Source organism: Rutilus rutilus, assembly GCF_951802725.1.
Source record: "Rutilus rutilus genome assembly, chromosome: 13".
Classification (NCBI taxonomy): Eukaryota; Metazoa; Chordata; class Actinopteri; order Cypriniformes; family Leuciscidae; genus Rutilus; species Rutilus rutilus.
In genome coordinates this window covers 30164438-30183588 of record NC_140218.1, presented here as the reverse complement: position 1 = coordinate 30183588, position 19151 = coordinate 30164438, and the positions used below count along the sequence as shown (strand labels likewise).

At 36.4% G+C, this 19151-nt stretch overlaps 2 protein-coding genes across 5 annotated transcripts; both read right to left on the bottom strand.

The window, feature by feature from the left end:
• Positions 1-678: 678 nt before the first annotated feature.
• Positions 679-8541, bottom strand: tnni1a (troponin I type 1a (skeletal, slow)). Of its 3 annotated transcripts, none has more exons than XR_014629556.1 (8): positions 8289-8541; positions 7281-7317; positions 6490-6531; positions 5681-5812; positions 5179-5268; positions 3371-3547; positions 1258-2201; positions 685-923 (listed from the first exon to the last, which is right to left on the bottom strand). XR_014629556.1 is itself a non-coding variant. In XM_084428099.1 (8 exons), the coding sequence occupies exons 3-8, from the start codon at positions 6649-6651 to the stop codon at positions 2097-2099; spliced, it is 579 nt and encodes a 192-aa protein (XP_084284225.1). In that variant the 5' UTR covers positions 6652-6730; positions 7289-7317; positions 8289-8332; the 3' UTR covers positions 685-2096. The 3 variants fall into 3 exon arrangements, 2 of the variants coding, with proteins under 2 accessions (XP_084284226.1, XP_084284225.1); XM_084428099.1 differs by adding an exon at positions 6619-6730 and having other exon boundaries at positions 685-2201; positions 7289-7317; positions 8289-8332; XM_084428100.1 differs by having other exon boundaries at positions 679-2201.
• Positions 8542-16034: 7493 nt separating this feature from the next.
• phlda3 (pleckstrin homology-like domain, family A, member 3) lies at positions 16035-18672 on the bottom strand. Of its 2 annotated transcripts, none has more exons than XM_084427245.1 (2): positions 17911-18672; positions 16035-16782 (listed from the first exon to the last, which is right to left on the bottom strand). In XM_084427245.1, exon 1 carries the CDS (start codon positions 18294-18296, stop codon positions 17913-17915), a length of 384 nt encoding a protein of 127 aa, XP_084283371.1. In that variant the 5' UTR covers positions 18297-18672; the 3' UTR covers positions 16035-16782; positions 17911-17912. The 2 variants fall into 2 exon arrangements, with proteins under 2 accessions (XP_084283371.1, XP_084283370.1); XM_084427244.1 differs by lacking the exon at positions 16035-16782 and adding an exon at positions 17582-17697 and having other exon boundaries at positions 17911-18436.
• Positions 18673-19151: the final 479 nt, after the last annotated feature.

The window sequence follows — 19151 nt, the reverse complement described above, 5'->3', positions numbered from 1 at the left end:
CTACATTCTGAAACATCTTACATGATTCAAAGCACTGAGGAATACAGCATTTTAAGTGAAGTCAAGCGTTTAAGACATTTTATGTCAGTTATTCACAGCGGAATTTACTCTGCAGTTCAGAAAGCATTGATACTCCAGGGCTGGAGGGGTTTGCTTTATTCCCTGTGCCACACCTACAAGAGACAAGTAGATCTGCTGTACTTTGACCAGGGCAATATGAAAGCCATAGTAGACTATCCAGTATAAAAAGGGTTTGGTCATAAAGGAAATAAAAGGCAACTTCGCTGGAATGACAAATCTGGTGACATGTTTCCGCTATATTGTTTCACTTACAATTGCCTCTATATTCACTCAAGCAAACAGAGAAAAAAAAAAAAAAAACATCCCACTTAAGGAACGTCACAATGTACTTCAACAGTAAAACGTTAAATAACTACATCAAGCACAAGTGGCCTGAACACTCCACCCAATGCTAACACAGGGAAGAGACAGCGATATCCACTATGCAAATAAGGGTTGGAGTCCACTGTCTTCAGATGACAGTCTCCACAGTTAACGCTTTACTTCCTGCACAAACTCCTTATCTCATCAGCTCTGCATGATCCTGAGGCCTATTCAATAGCAATTTAAACATTTGCATTCAATTAGACTAAACAAAGAAACACAGCACATCCGATTAATTTTGCAGGCATTTTATTGGCATAGCATGCAAAAAGAAGTTATCGCACTTATGTTATTATGCACTTTCTGACAAGTTAATTTACAACACTGTAAAAAATAGTTGCTGCCTTAAATTTTTAAGTACAATCAACTTGGATATTTAAGTCGTTTCAACTTTAATGACATTAAACTGACTTCAAAAAATTAGTTGAACCGTGAATAACTTATAAAAAAAGTTGTAAATTGCTTATCTTAAAGGCCCCCTGAAATCAAAATGGAGTTTTTTTTAGTTTTTAATATGATATATGATATAAGCGTCACAGAGCAATTTGGGTTGGAGATGTGTGTTCAGTTGCTCAGACGTTCAAGTTTTATTCCGTTTTCCAACTGTACGTTGGTTAACAATGAAATGGCTATTCACACCTCTACTATTGAATCCAACAACGTATCATCTTGGATTTGCTTGCTATTTGAAAAGGGGGAGGAGCCATTCAATATGTCCCGCCTTAGCTTCCTGTTTCAGAAGAAATTACATCAACGCATCATACAAAGCTGTGAATTCCAAGGCACTTCAGTGGGCCTTTAATCTTATAAAGCAATGCAAAAACATATGTGACCTTGGATCACAAAACCAGTCATAAGTTGCACGGGTATATTTGTGGCAATAGCCAACAATACATTGTATGGGTCAAAATTATCAATTTTTCTTTTATGCCAAAAATCATTAGGATATTAGGTTTTGTTTTTGTGAGTGAATGCGAACATAAATGGTCAACTTTAAAGTAAAATTTTTTTTGCACCCTCAGATAAAAAAAAAATTGTATCTCGGCCAAATATCGTCATATCCTAACAAACCATACATCAATGGAAAGCTTATTTTCAGCTTTATAAATCTCAATTTCACAAAATGGACCCATGTGACTGGTTTTGTGGTGCAGTGTCACATGTGTTGTTAAAACTTATTAATCAGATAAACTTCAATTTATTTTTTATTTCATAAGTTCAATTTCACCATTGCAAGTCAGGGTTATCCAGAGTTAATCCATAGCCAGATTCTGGAAAAGTTTTGGTAAGACTACACATGTATAATGAGTCTTGGACATCGACAAATGTTTCACTTTGTTTATTCTCGTAATACATTGGTACACCTTACTCTTTCTCATAACTGAATATTGACATAATAAAAGATAAACTAAGCAAGTAATTATTTACTTATTGGCCACATGAAAGTTGCACAATCATTTGCACCAATGCAGAGCAGTTGCAATGAAGTGCAAGTGTCATTTTAATTGTCAGTTTAATGACACCTAAACTGAAACCAGACTATTAAAGTATATCTAGTACATTAATGCTATGTTTAGTATGCAACTCTAAACCTAACCTTTTATTTGCCAAACAAAAGTTGCATGATCTTTCATGTTAACTTCACTAAGGTTTCACTGGGTGGGGCCTTTTGCTGCATCAAACATTTTCTTTCTTCCCTCCATACCAGACATGGCCTCGACGTTCTTCCTCCAGTCACTGTCCTCAACTGGCCTCTTCTGCAGAAAGATACAGCAGTGTTTCTATTACAAAGTGACGATTAAACAAGTTTGAGTGGTCAACAAACTATTGATGTTCAATTGAATGCCAATATAATGAATTTGGTTCAGCCACTTTGGGTGATTTCACTTGAATGAAAAAAGAAAAATAGGTTACGTTCAAAGACTTGAGGTTAAGCTGGTTATCAAAGACACTAGCCCCTGCTGGTAGATGTTGCAACTACACTATCTAGTTCTAAAAAACATCCATCTCCATTGACAGGCATTCAAAAGTAGCCATATTGAAAATTCGTCATTAGTAACTTCATGTGATAAACCAAGCTTCAAGGATCTCACTGTTCTTGGCACAGTTTGAGTCAGAAAGGAACAGTAAGGATTGTTAAAATCGTAATTTAGCCGGCACTTGGATTCTACGTGTACCAGATGGACTGTCCATCACTAGCTAATCGACAACACGCGACAGATATGATCCGAAGACATTCAATTGAAAATAACCCACAATGTCCCTTTAATCTGCTGGTTTATCTACTCTTAAGGGCTTGGTCTCTTCGGTATCAGTATGTTGTGTTTCATCTATCTGAAACACAATACAATATTTTATTTGGAATGAATTCAGCTACGCATCTACACAAAAAGCTTTTCTTCTAGCGAACCATACTTCTGTTGTCCACTCTCGTGTCTGTCATCCAACACCTAATCTCTATTATAGTCAAGACAAACACTGAAAATAATTAACATTGTCACTGTTTGGTATCCAAAAACGTTGCCTTTTACCCCTCTGACTCACATCCCATGAGCCTCCGCCTTTCCAACAGCTGCTGGAGGTGATGTCATCCTTCTTGTCTGAGCTCTGTTAAGCTCTGAATAGTCAGGGTGCATTGTCTCTTTTCATATCTGCATGTGGACCATTGCCTATTGCTTGATCCACAAGTTTAGGGAGTAAGGTGAGAAGGTTAGTAATGTTTTTAAGCCTTTAACTGGCGTAACCTTGAGGGATTAACAGTTTACTCTCATTATCTTACATGGAACATTCCAAGATTGTCCTACTTGTCTAGTTTTGTTTATATGGTTTCATCTGCAGGCATTTGCACCAATATACCCATTTGACTATGTAAGCATTGCTTGAATTGGTCATGTAACTTCATTTATGTGTTCAGATGACATTGTACCTTCTCAGTATCCTCTTTTTTCACAGATTTGAGGTTGGCTCGTAGGTCCATTGAGACCTTGTGCTTTGAGCCTAGGAGAGATCGGAGGATGGCATCTGCAGAAACCCTCACCCTCCTCAGGGTGGGCCGCTTGAACTTCCCCCTCAGGTCCAGAACCTTTATGTTCAGGTCTTTGATCTAGAGGACGGACGGTCATTTGATTAGCCTACTTATGAGATATCTAGCATAGAGATCAACTAAGGCCTTGTTCCAAAAGCTAGTGAGCTCCCTACATAGATAGCATTCTCCTAGTGTCAGGGTTCTGTCACTTCTGTCTAGTTCATTTCTTGGTTTTGTGACAGAGCTCTGACACTCCTATTTTGTCTCGTCTTTGTCTGCGCTCACTTGTCTATGTGCCTTGTTTCATGTGCGGGGCGTGGTGTTTGGATCCCGGCATTCCGGTCTAGTTTGGCTTCGGTTCCGTGTCGGGATTCGGACACTCATGCTCCGCGTGTTTGTATTCTTTTGTGAGCGCACAGGCATAATATACTTTTGAATAATTATTACTATAACTATGCCTTTTTTAGGTCAGTGTCAGAGGTAGTACTGCACCCCTGTGTCCAAATATACCTTCTTCCCTACTATATCGTAGGCAAAATAACAGGTAGTGAAATGAGTAGTATGTCCGAATTTATGACCTGATTGACCTACTTCTTTCAGAGATTCCCCAGACAGCAACATAGTGTCGGCCCAGATCCGGGCCACATCTGGTACATGTTGAACACGTACCAGATGTGGCCCGGATCTGGGCCGACACTATGTTGCTGTCTGGGTCTGAAGTGAGCATCTGATATTGACACTTTACTATCCCATGAGGCCGCGGGAGAGGATTTGTGAATGGCAGTGAAGTGACGCAATATGGCAAACGTTGTACGTCTGGATTACATTCGTACTACACACAGGCATACTACATAAAACACACTTTTTGACAGTCACAAAGAAAATTCGTAATCAAATGTAGTACCTACTCAGACAGTATATGCAATTTTGGATGCAGTGCATGTAGGCTATTCGTTGTGGATAAGTCATCCCATAATGCACTGCTATGAAGAACAAATCCATTTAAGTTAGCAAACGAAGCAAAAGAAATGTCAATTATGAACAAAATTCTACAAAAGTACTGTTTTAACCAGCATTTGTGTCTACTTTTGTGAGTTTTTAAGCTGATTAGAGTGCCTTGTTATTAGCTTGACGACATGCTAATTTCAAACTGTATCAGAATCAATTTGGAGTTGATTCTCATGAGTAACTCTGTTTGTATGACACACATTTGCAGTATATTTACGGAATTAGGCTACATTTCAGTTATTGTGCTCCCTTTAGGCCCGTTCACACCAAGGACGTTAATTATAAAGATAACAATAAAGATTTAGTTCTAAAAATCTTTCTAATATAAAAGGATAGCACCACACCACAGCTATAACGATAACCACATAGAGAAACGATTTTTTTCCAACAGATGGACAGCCAATCAGAATCCCTCCTGCTTTAATGAGCTCGAGCATTTAAAGTGGCAGATGACAGAATTGCAGTACGCGCTTAGAATAAAAGAACGTTCCCATTCAATGGATTGGACGCTAATATCGTTATTGTTATTTTTATAGTTATCGTTCTTGGTGTGAACCGGTCTTTGCCTATGTACAATCACAATCCCAAATGCTCAGAGCTGCATACTAATATTAGAAACCTCCAAATAGACCGCATGAAGAAAGCACATTATGACATTGTCCAACTGGTTATTAAACGATGGATTATGAGGATTGTCATACCTCACGCTTATTCAGTAAGACTTTGGCCTCAATATCATAGCGCTCCTCATCCACCACATCAATCTTACCATGAAGCTCTTGACAGAGTTCCTAAAAGAGACAGAAATGTTAATTGAGTTTCAGGAATCCTATTTGTGAATGCGTATAATATTACACACACTAACAAAATAAAGCTTATCCAAAAAGTATTTTATTATGAGAAACAAAATATCATATGGCAAATTTTCCCACTTATCGTTTTACTCGGACATCTAATAATAATGATCGTGGTTGGCTTGGATGGCTGTTTACATTGCAATTAGTCAAATTAAGATAGACAGGCATTGGGCTGGACATTTGCATTAGCCTTACGTAAGCTAACATGCAAATATAGCAGGGTGGGGTGGCGTGAGCAGCAGTGATTGTACCATTAGATTTTAAGTCGTGAGGATTTTCGTATGGCAAATGAGCTAAACTGGAAGTTTGGAGGTGGACTTCATGTAGAATTATGCCAGGAGGTTACCTGAAGCTCAGCGAATGACATGCCCTGCATCTGCAGAGGAGAAGCTTTCTCCGTCAGATACCTCTGCTTCTCTTCCTCTTTATCCAACGCCTCCTGTTCCAGCTCCTCCTTGGCTTTGGCCACCATCAAACTCTGAACACACACAAGTAAATGTTAATGCACCCGTCCCGATACCCACACTTGCAAGTCTACTTTCCCGACGTATTTCCAGTATTTGTCTCAAGTGTTTAAGTGGACGTGAAGACCGTAAGTGTGTGTAGAACTTTTAATTACCTGATGGGACACACTTATAATGTTGTAAAAGTGCAAGTAAAGTTTTATGGAGCTTTATTAACAACTACCGATCCAAAGTGTAACTAGATATGGTGTGTATTTAGTGCGCTTTAAGGGCACTGAGTTTTGGCAAACATTATCTTGGTTCAGACATATGCCTGCCATCTAGTGGTGTGTTATTGACTTTGCACTGTCTAATCAAGGCACTATAAAAAAAGTTGCTGCCTTAAATTTTTAAGTACAATCAACTTGGATGTTTAAGTCATTTCAACTTAAATTACATTATATTGACTTTAAAAATGGTTGATTCTTGTAGAACTTTGAACTTGTAGAAGTTGAAAATTGCACAACTTATTTTGATGAGTTGAAGCAATGTAAAAACATAAGCTGTCATAACTTATTGATCATATAATTATTACAGTCCCAGCCATAGAAAAGTTGCTTCAGTGGACGGAAGTTTGAGAATGGATTATGGATGTTTCGAATGTACTGTATGTGTGTTACAAACTTGTGTGTTATGTGTGTTACAAACCAACCTTTAGCATAACCTTTCTTGAGGCTGAGATCTTGGACTTTCTCTGGGGCACAGATATGAAAGTTATAACACAGTACAGGTATTACAGATAGTTTTAGTAATTAATTAGAGAAAATAATGCATAACTTACCTCTTGCCTGAAAATACAGCATAAAATGTACATTGGTAGGGTGAAATTTTATTAGACCACTGTAGAGATTATTGTTGGTGTAAAGGCCCGTTCACACCAAGAGTGGTAACTACTGTAACGATAACAGTAAATATATAGATCTAAAAATCGTTCTAATATAAAATAATAGCAGAGTCCATACCACAACTATAACAATAAAGGCACAGATAAAATACATAGTTGTAATCACTCTCAGGACAAATTTTTCCCAGCTGATGTAGCTTACGATAAAAATAATGATAGCCAATCAGAATCTATTCTGCTTAAAAGACTCGAATAAACAGAACGTTATCATTGCTGGTGTGGATGCTACTCTAAAAAATGCTGGGTTGTTTTAACCCAATGTTGGGTCAAATATGGACTAACACAACGTTGGGTTAAAAATGCAATTTAAAAATGGACAAACCCAGCTGTTGGGTTACATTTTTAATGTAACCAATGCAATTTGTCAATTTTTTTATTGCATTTTTGTCCATTTTAGATTTTGTCCAAAATGCAATTTGTCCATTTTTAAACTGCATTTTTTAACCCAACGTTGGGTTAGTCCATATTTGACCCAACATTGGGTTAAAAGTACCCAGCATTTTAGTTATCGTTCTTGGTGTGAACATGTTTAGAGATACACACTCACCCTTGTTCAGGCATCTTGGCATCAGAGCACTAAAAGAAAGCAAAACCAGAGTTAGATGAATTTGATACATTGAATTTAATTCAGTACTCCCACTGAATTCCCACTGAATGAATTCAGGAATACACCATGGCCACATCATGTCCTCATCTGACCTACTCGCATTTTTCTGTATGTCTCTGCCAGTGACTTAAACACCCCCAAACAAAGCCATGAGTGATCCTGCTACTTTCTTAGCTGGACTAACACAAAGACGAGAATTTGGACGTGTCCTGTCCTAAATGGGTAAAGCATTTGGCTAGGGGTGAAAAAAATATAATTTTTGCAAGCAATGTGAGTCTATAAAGATAAGCAGGGAGGTCAAATAAAACAAAGAATTATATTATATTATATTATATTATATTATATTATATTATATTATATTATATTATATTATATTATATTATATTAAATTATATTATATTATATTATATTATATTATTTTATATTATATTTAATATACACTGATATTAAAGCTATTGAATGTAAAATTATATATATATATATATATATATATATATATGTATATATATATAAACATATATAGCTCTTTGCTATATATATATAACATAAAATATAATTTTGTAACTTCAATATCTGTTCCCTTATTGTACAGTTATTATGATGCATCAGATTAGAGTGTCAAATTATATATTTATAGGCTAATTCTTAAAATTGCGAGAAGGTCAGGATGAGAAACATTGATAAAATGATTTTATTTCATATATATATATATATATATATATATATATATATATATATATATATATATATATATATATATAATAAAATACATTTATTATTAATAAGACAATAAAAGTGTATACAAGTTAAATATAGAAATGTATTAAACAAACAACAAGAGACTTAAAATTAATGGATAACTAAAGAAGTACATTTAGTCTATTACTAAATATGCAAAATGATTATCAGATTCCCCATCATCAGACGCATCTGATCTTACCGTACAGTGTGGGTTTGTATGGTGTCGTCCTCAGACTGATTATTGATAACAGAATAGAGATGTGCTCCTTTATTTAACCCTCAGAGTCTCTCTATCTCTAATCTGTCAGTGGAGGATATTATTAGAGCACAAATCTCTCTCTCTCTCTCTCTCTCTCTCTCTCTCTCTCTCTCTCTCATGGCTCCACCGCTCTTTGCTATCTGTCTGTGCCAGTGGAGCATCACTAGTCTGGTTTATCTGCTCAGAGCTGATTGTTCTGCTATGCTGTGAAATGTGATGATATATACTGTGGCTCCAGAAAGTATTTGGACACTTAAGCCTCTCTTAAAGTCGGAATGTCATTGAACAATATCAAACCAAGTGGCAACTGCAGCCAACTGGAGCTAGAGCTTTTCTCAAGGCATGCGGTCATATTAAATGGCTCATCAAAGTTTTTTGGGTGAAATTGAGCAATTAATTGAGGTGTTTGTATTTTCTTTGTGAGGACCAGTTTGAGTTTTACACATTTGAAGTGAAGACAGAGTGAGTGAAGTGAGGATCTTTCAGTCAGAACTCCCTTTCTGACACCGCTTGAGGGTTTAGACCATTGGAGTGAGGACAAAGAGAGTAAAGTGAGGACATTTCGGTCCTCACTTTCTGAGACCCCTTTCAAGACTTGGTTTTAGGGATAAGGTTATAATGAGGTTAAGGGTAGGTTTAGGGTAAGGGTTCGGGTTAGGCACTTAGTTGTGATGGGTAAGGTTAGGGTAAGCGGCTAGAGATTGCATTGTGTCAATGAATGTCCTCATAAAGATAGATGTACAAGAATGTGTGTGCGTACGTGTGTGTGTGTGTGTGTGTGTTAAATCCAGCACCTGTCGAGCAGCAGGACAACATTCCTCTCCTCTTCTCGTGATCTCCTGCAGCGCTGAAGCATCTCACTCAATCCCTCATCCACTCACGCTGACCTGAAACACTAATGATGAATGATGCTCACATTTCCTGTATGCAATGATTGTGATTGTGATTGGCAGTATCACCCCAGCTGATTTTGTGTAACGTTTAAAAGTTTTTAACGTATAATGTTTTCTGAAATGTTATGTTTAATTATGCAAATGAGGCATTCTCTAATTGAATATGTGCTCACTTGCATACAATTTCAAAATTTAACTCTGAACATTGGATGAAACCAGGTTTAAAATTCATGTTTCATTTTGTAGTAGAGTTATAGGATGTGTTGGTCTTTACAGAGGAGGTTTTAGATGTCTCTTCTCTTCAGAAAATACTGTCAACAGTCCACTTGTTAGAGTGGCCTTACTAGACCTGCATGACCTGGAATTAACTAACCATCATGTTGCCATCACACAGGGTCACTGTTATGAAAATATATTTAGACTAAAACCAGGCTGACATCATCATACATCAGCCACACTCAGAGAATCAGCCCTTCATTCACTCACTCCTCCTGTGTGACGAACAACCCGAGACCCGCTGGAAAACAAGACACTTTTTTGTATTTAATGCACACTTGTAGAGTATCTCAAATCCCAAAAGTATATATATATATATATATATAAAAATAAAAAAAAACTGGAATATTGATAAAAATATAAAACAAATAATATAATATTAATGAAATAAAAGGCCACTTTAGTTTTCATATTGTGGTAGTCAACAAAATAGTTTTGCTTGAGGATGAGCAATCACTTTCATCATGGATAATCAGGAATGTTACATCAACAGAACTGATTATATTATATTATATTATATTATATTATATCATATTATATTATATTATATTATATTATATTATATTATATTATATTATATTATATTATATTATATTATATTATATTATATTATATTATATTATATTATATTATTTGCAGCGCTGCAGACATTCTTCACAATAAACATCATTCTTCCTCGTGATGTTTGAGTCAGTCTGCCCTCTGCTGGAGATCTAGTCAATTTTATCATGAAACTCAGGGGTTCACAAACTGTATTTGTCAAAAAATGTTTTTAGTATTTTTATTTTTGTTAAAAGTGTCAAATTCTCACTATGAACAAGTTGCTTATTAACATGCATATTACAAGAATAGGGGCAGTTTATTAGTACTTACGAAGCATATATCAATGCCTTATTCAGCATGATCATATTCTACATCCCTTAATCCACCCAATGCCTAAACTTAACAACTACCTTATTAACTATTAATAAGCAGTAATTAGGAGTTTATTGGGGGAAAATGCATAGTTAATAGTTAGTTAATAGTGAGAATTGGACCCTAAACAAAAGTGTGATTAATGATTGATTAATAATAAGGATTTCTAACATTATTAAACATTGTATTGATATAAACATTATATTAAAATATCCTAACTTTGGCTGCTGACAAAATTGTGCCAATGCACTATTTTGATATAACGTTCCCTTTATACATATAACATCATACATTTGATTATTACAGCCACTTGCTTCATTACTGAATGAATGAATGACTCGATGACTCACTCATAAACACGGTGACTTTCCGCCACCTACTGGCGGTTTTAATTTAATATTTCAAATCATCAGTTCATTTTACCATCGCTGCATATTCCTCTATTGAACTTTTTATTTTATTTAAAGCATTATTTCTTTTATAAAGGTATTTGTACCTTAAAACATTCCTCAGACAGCAACATAGTGTCGGCCCAGATCCGGGCCACATCTGGTACACGTGGATTCAACGAGTACCAGATGTGGGCCGGATCTGGGCCGACACTATGTTGCTGTCTCGGTCCCTTTCGACTGGACGCTATGAGTAGACTAATATTTGATGGCTGTTAGAACTCAAGTGAAGCTTTAGTTTCCTGGAGGAATCACACTTTATTGACCCAGAGCTTCAGGCAAGATCTGTTTTCTGTTTATTAAACACAGGTTAAAGAGGCGTGTTGAATAAATCAGGCTCTCACCCGGCTGCTATTTTAACACAGTTTACACACGCTGTCTCTCTGCTCCTCACATGCCTCTGTCAGTGACGCACAGAAGCTTCTGGAATGTGAGAGACTGGAAGACTGCAGTCAAGGGGAAGCAAATATCATATTAACTTTACCTTTCTTCTCATTTGTGTTTGTATTACGCTTAAAGAGATGAAAGAGCATTTCATCTGCGAAACGCAAGAGAAGATATTCTGAAAAATGTTGCTACTTAAACACATTGAACAAAATGGTGTAGAAACTATTTTTCCTCAGAAATTGCTAGTAGCCTAAATTTCACAAATAATCACAAAGAAACGACGAGCAACACATTGAATTAAAAGTGAAAACTTTGAAGTGGAAAGACTGAAAGAGTAAAATGTAGGCCTATTCCAACAATTGTTTAATAATCTAATATTTTTTTACAACTGAAAAATCAGGCTGTACATTTTTGGTTACCTTTGACTTTTATTGTATGAAAAAAACAACAAAAAAAACTCAAAATATATATTTTTATGTTCCACAGAAAAGAAAGAAAGGTTTGGAAGGACAATAGGGTGAAAAAAATAGACAGATTTTTCATTTTTGGACCATCCCTTTAAGCTACTTTTTAAATTCACCAAATAAATTTCTGCTTTAATATTTGGTCATGATAATGATCAATCAATGTCATTTTTATCAAATACTTGAAATTTTAATTGACAAATATTTGGAATATATATATATATATATATATTTATGTTATTCTTGTCTTTGTTAGAACCAGTGTTATATTAGTTTTTATTTTAGTTTTATTAAAACTATTTATTATTACTAAACTATTTATTATTTTATTTTGAATTAGCTTTATACATGCATATATATATTATTATTTATTTTATTTAGTTAATTTGAGCTTTTCTGTAAATGTATTATGTGCTTTTGTCTTTTATTAGTTGTTTAATATTGCTTTTTACTTTTAAATTATTATTATTATTATTATTTCAGTTAATAATTATATGCTTCATATTTCTTTTCACTTTATTGCCAAGGCAACATTTCTAATTCTGTTTTAGTTTACGTTTTTCAACTAATATCGTATTTTATTGTTAGCTTTATTTCAGTCCACAGAAATGTTTTCGATAGTTTTAGTTAACGATAATATTAGAACATGATAATTTTGTTTTTGTATTTTAATTTCTGACTCAGGGTACGTTTACACAGCAATAATGTACTAAAACGGAAACATTTTTCCGTTGTGTTTTTCGTGTACAGATGTACAGATTGTAAAACAATCCCCGTTCACGGATCAGCGAAGACTAAAAACGCAGTATTATTCATGCCAGGCCAGTAGATGGCGATGTCACTTTGTAAAGAACAACTACGCACCTAGACTCAACAATACACATGTGCATGAAGTCACCATTTTCACAAATTCACGTTTTTGTAGTTTACATGGAGACGATAACGTGCACTTTGAAACCCGTCTTCAAAACTTTGCGTTTTCAGGCGCCCAAATGAACGGCTAAAACGCATAAAACGTTTTCCGTTTTTAGTTACTTCTCTGTAGACACAGGTCCTTCATGCAGTGTTTATGCAGAGCTCAGCTGTTGAACACACTTCACATGCACATGTGATGCTCTATTATTGCAGGGCACTTCCCTCATGATCCTGTGTGTGTTTATGGGTGTGAAGCCGTTTCCACGCAGACTGACTGCCATAACACAAACCGCAGAGACACACCTTGGGAAAAGATGCCACAACATGTCCGGATGCAGACTTAAGCATTATGTAACTGTGAGAGACTGAGTGTCTGTAAGTGTTTGTGACACTGAAGGAGTCATCTGAGACTTACCTACTGCCGCACAATTGCTTTGAACTCCATTGTGAGATCAAATATTTAGAGTGAATAAATAACTACACAGATCCTCATTTATGGCTCTTATCTACTTGCCACAGAGCAAATTAAAGCGTAGTAACTTCCACAGAACTATTAGCAGCTTTTATACACACTTTTTCTGAAACTGCTGTCCACGACGCAGGAAAGCCACTGCATGTGTCGAGGTCGAGCAGACTGTGAGCAGGCTCTTGTTCAGGTTTTGCTGCCAGACTGCTGAGTCATCTCAAGACTGTGGCTTTTTTTAACAGAGCCTCCTCAGTAGCTCCGGCTCTGGGGTTTTCCACACACACAATCTGCCTATTATTGCAACACCACAGGCACAGCCCAGGGCACTGAACGGCCTGGAGACCAGAAAATACAATATGGCAGGAGCTGTGCCGAGACCCACAGGGTGACTACAGTGTTTAATGCTGCCTACACACTCAGCAGGGAACATCAGTAGAAGTTCACTTCACTTGAGATTATGCTGATTTGTGTCATGACACACAGAGAAATGCATGTAATATAAATGAGTGCTGTCATATCGATTCATTGTGATTATTTAGTACATTTACTATTTTAATATTTTAGTCCATATTACCGTAATAACTTGTTTTAAATAATATATTGAATGTTTTTGCTTGGACTAAGGGTTGAGTGACATTGTTTTTGGTTATTGAGTGTGTATGTGGGTAAGGGAATTGGAGGTGTTTCTGAATTTGTTATGTTAAGTAGGTCGTTGTATGGTATTTTGTAATTAATAGATATTCAGATTATTCAGATTATTGATTGATTGTATTGTCTATTTTTGTTATGCATGTTGTCTCGATTTCTGTTGCTGCTGTAACACCTTAATTTCCCCTCGGGGATTAATAAAGGAAGTCTAAGTTAATCGCATCTAACATAAAGTTTGTAAATACATGTATGTGTGTATGTATGTGTATAAATATGCAATTATGTATGTATATTAGTGCTGTCAAATTGATTAATTGCGAATAATCACATCTAACATAAAAGTTAGTAAATATATGTGTGTGTGTGTATATATACTATATACACACACATACATTATATATTTAAGTAATGTTATCTTAGATGCAATTAATCGATTTAACAGCACTACTATACAAACACACACACACACACGCACACACACACACACACACACACACACACACACACACATATATATATATATATATATATATATATATATATATATGCATACATTTACAAACTTTCATGTTAGATGCGATTAATCGCAAATAATCGATTTGACAGCACTTTATTGACAGCATTTTTTTCAGGATTCTTTGATAAATTGAAATGTCAAAACAACAGCATGTTTTAATGCATCTTCACTGAATATATTAGTTCTGGCAGTGTGTATGAAATGTGTGTAAAAAATAAATTATATAATTAAAATATAAATAAAATATAGAACTGTAAGTTTAAAAATATGCATATACAGTACATAAAATATACATATGAATATATACATATTTAAACATAAAGTTATTGTAATATAATTTGTCATACTCAAAACCCCTAAATTAGTTCATAGTATCAGCCGCATGTCTAATATGAAGATTTAATATGAAAATAAACATGATTTGTTTATGTTGTAAACCTTTTTACTTGTGAAGCCTGGTTTATACTCGATGCGTCCGCACGAGCGCGCGACAAAAATGACGTCATTGCGGTGTGGGCGGTCGTGCGCGTTGGGTTCGCAAGACCCAATTTCGCCTGGCGGTGTGCGCGACATTTTTTGTAACAACGCGCGCGGCGCCGCATCCGAAGATGAACGACTTCGAGCCGAATCTGGCCGAGCTCGAACTTCTCACCACACCGCACCCAGTTTGCACATCTAAATGAGTTACTTACATTTATAAAAATGAGCATACAATAGCATCAAAAGTATTTTTTATAAACATGAAGGTCCATGTTTAATAAAAATGTTCACGAAAATTAATGCAATGTTTAGTGAAATTAGAAAATATGTAAGAGATTGTTCATTTAGTTATATTGTATACACATTCTCATATCCATATATTTTGTTTTATTGTCGCGAGTAATAATCTCAGGGTTTACTGGGTTTTACACGATTCTTTTTGTAGTGTGGTATTGTTGGTGGTGTACTAAAATAAACATTGTCGTGTGTACAGCTTTCTTCTTCTCACCGCTGATTCCTGATGGTTTAGAGGACAATTACTCGAGTCGCCCCCTATCGTTTCAAAGAATAACGCCTCGTCCGTTTGGGGAGGTGCGCGCGTAGTCTGCGGAGACTCGCGCTGCGGAGCCAGGCGAATGTATAAACAAGGCTTTATGTGACTCATGGCCATCATAACAGCCTCGTAACAGTCGCAAGAATTGCGTAGAAACAACAAAAATATAAACATGTTCGACCCTCGACTCTTTACTTTAGTCAAACCTTATGTCGTATTCCTTTGTCGTTTACAGTAGGCTACTTTCGATTTTGGGTTGTGACCCCCTATGAACCATATGTGAACGAACTGTGACCTCTCCATGTGAGACCATCAGATTCTTAGTGAACAGATCTTTCACAGTCTGTCATTTAATTTCGCCATTAATCATGCTACGATAACAAACTGGTTGTGGCACGTTTGAGATTAATCCTATACTTCCCTTCACACCTGGTTTTGCTAATGCAGGAGTGCAGCACTTAACTTCCACAGGTCCTGCGCAACATCAAAACACATTCATCCTGACGAAAAAGCCCTGTTTGACAACTTCTTTGACGGCCTCTCAGTGAAACTGACAGGAAAGCAGGCAAGGCGGGACAATATTAGTCAGTGAGGCCATTGTCCGGGCATGTGCCGCACAGGCACTTGATGTTGAACAGACTGAGACTCGCCTTCAATATTGTTTCGAATTTGCTATAAGTTGTTGACTTGGGCCTCTACAAACCAATTAAAATAATTCAGATTACAATGCCACAAAATCATTTTATTTGTGCACAATGTGTACCTAATGACATAATGAGCTTTGTGAAACAAAAATTAAACACTTCCTGTTTAATCATTGTAACCATCAAACGTTTGGCAACCGCTCTGGGTATGTAGGCAGAATACGGAGGAAATTGTAGCAATAACAGCATTGCCCAATGGAAAACAAAATAAAAACACATCCATCAAGTTTTCCATGCACTCGGGATGCATTCCAAGGGAAAGCAGTCTGCTGTGCTTTTCCGTGCGATTGAAGAACCTTTACAAGGGAATGAATCCAGATTCCTTGTTCAAATACTTATGAAATGTTAAAGAGTGCAGTTGTGAGTCATACTTCATCTATGGCTAATGTCTCCTGAAGCAGCTTCATGCTTTCAGTTATAATACTGAGTGTGAGTCCTCCATTTCACACGAGGTAAGAACGTCTCTTGAAAGTGTAAAGTCGACACCGAAATCCACTCTGGCATTGTGAGGAGTGAAGCATTGAATTATGGTGAAGAGCAATCCATTGGGTCTCTCTTTTCCTGTTGACTTATGCAGTAAAAGTGCATTCAATCTTTTCCACTGCAGAAATCCATCCAATGGTGCCGAAAGGTGTCACTGTGAAAAAAGGTGGAAGTACAAAAGAAAAGATATACGAGTTTTCAAGTTCAGAATAAGCCGTTTCCTTAACAATTGGCCTTCATTTTCTTGTCTCTCTTTCTCTTCTGGATCCAGTGCTGTGTTTGGGCTGTGAATACAATAGTAACACTGCATTAGTGAGGTGTGGAAAGAATTACAGATGAATTCAGTAAATTGACGTTTTCATTCATTTTTTTTTTTTTTTTTCATGCACAAATGTTGGACATGGCATAAAATCAAATTCTCACAAACCCCATTTAGTGGATTTCTAATGCTTGAGTGCAATTCAATTACACACTGTACACAAAGTTGCTACCTAAAATATTTAAGTACAATCAGCTTGGATGTTTAAGTCATTTCAACTTAAATTACATTAAACTGACTTTAAAAAATGAGTTGAATCTTGTGTAACTTGGAAAAAAAGTTGAAAATGGCTTAAATTATTTTGATAAGTTAGAGCAACGTAAAAACGTTGTCATAATTGATCATATAATTTTTAACAACAATATTCATATTGTAATATCTGGTGTGATTTCCCTGTTTAACTTTATTCAGCTGCTTTTGCTTTATGAATGGGAGCTGGTCAAGCAGGAATGCCTTTATAATGAAAAACAGTGTACAAAATTCCTAGTGGATATTTTTTATAATGTGGAACCAAATGTAAAGGATTCTAATGGGATCAAATACGAATTTTAAAACATCCTATTGAATAATGTAAAAATCCCAAAAGGATGTTATAACTATTTAAATAGTGTGCTTCTGAAACTCTTTAATGAACTGATTAATGACTTGCTAGTGACAATCATTTGGGATCTATTGAAGTTTTAAATTAGTCTTTTTGATGTTCCACATGAGCTTTATTCCAACTGGAGATAGTTGTATTGGGAACTATGCGTTCTAAAAGATACCGTTTTTGTTTTGTGATTGACTTCTAAGCATATTCCCAATAGAAATGGTTCGAAATTCCATAATGGAATTGGGAATCCCTCCGGTCCTCAGGCAGCTGCTGTAAAGCCTCTCAGATCTGTGAACGAATAATTAAAGCCGTGATTTTCCAAAAGACGTGAACAAAAACGTGTGTCTGTGTTTCATAGAGCTCAATCCAGTAAATGAAAAGCAGATGCTATTCTGGATAATTGATTCCCGAGAGAACACGCGAATGGTTCTCCATGCTAGGACACACAACCAACCCTTCCAAAATAAATGCTGATCAAGATCAAAAACCAGTTGTCTTTACCCTCAAAGCTCGACGTCTCCCTCCCCGCAGCTGCCCAGATGTGACAAATGTCTGTTCCTGCCGGTCTGAACGGCAACGCGGTTTTTGAAGCGCACCAGCGCGAGCGCGATCTCCGCGTTCCACGCCGTTCCCTCCTGCTGGCACCTGAAGTCAATCTCCTTCCCGCCGTTCATCACGATGGTGAAGTACACCAGACCCCGTTTATACTCCACACAGTCCAGCGTGGTCATCAGCTCGAAGCGCATCTCTTTGCTGCTCTCGCCTTTACTGTCGTACAGACGGAGTCCTTCCTCTGACAGAACGCAACGCTTCTTCTTCCACAGCTGCAGAAGTCCATTACTCCTCTTCTCCAGATAACCATCCTTCATGACTTTACACTGGTTCATTCTGAAAAAAAAGGTCGGTGTGAAACCAAAATTAAACGTTAAACAGAATCGGCGTAGCGTTCACTGATGTTTTCGCGTAGCGTTAACGAGCGAGCATTGCACGCAAACGCGCAAAACCGCTGTGCGCCCACTGAATACAGTATAAGACGCCTTCATTTAATCGTTTAGCTCAACTTTACACGTTTCTGCTGAAATTCCACTAAAGAGCCCGTTCTTGAATATAACGCATTGCCGCCAGACAGCTCTGTGGCTAAAGATCAATTTCCGACTTTTATATATTGTTAAAATCTGACTGGAAGTCCCTCAATCTGGGCATGTTGGTACTTGTTCCTCTGAAAGCGACTCTTCTCGTGTTTCTGAAGGACTCTTCCCCCCCACCCCCTCGTGACGTCACGGGGATTAGTCCTACTTTAACTGCACTCTGGAATGCTTCTGCTGCCTGATAAACATTAATAGCTTTATACGTCCATTCATGTCCTGACATCTGGCTCAGTCAAAAATCATTTCAAAGGGATTTCTAATGGAAATTCAGTCATAAGGTAGAACCAAAGGATCCTAATGGTAATTGTCTTATATCATCCCAATACAACACAAAATAAAAACTGATATATTTTAGAATAACTTTTGTAGGGTTTCTTATGAAAATGACACAATATCCAATACACCGTGAAAACAAATTATATGATCAATAAGTTATGACTACATATGTTTTTACATTTAACTCATCAAAATAAGTTATGCAATTTTCAACTTTTCGTTAGGCCTATACAAGATTAAATTCATTTTTAAGTTTAAGTTTAATGTAATTTAAGTTGAAATGACTTAAATGACTTATGCTGGAATGCTCTGTTACAT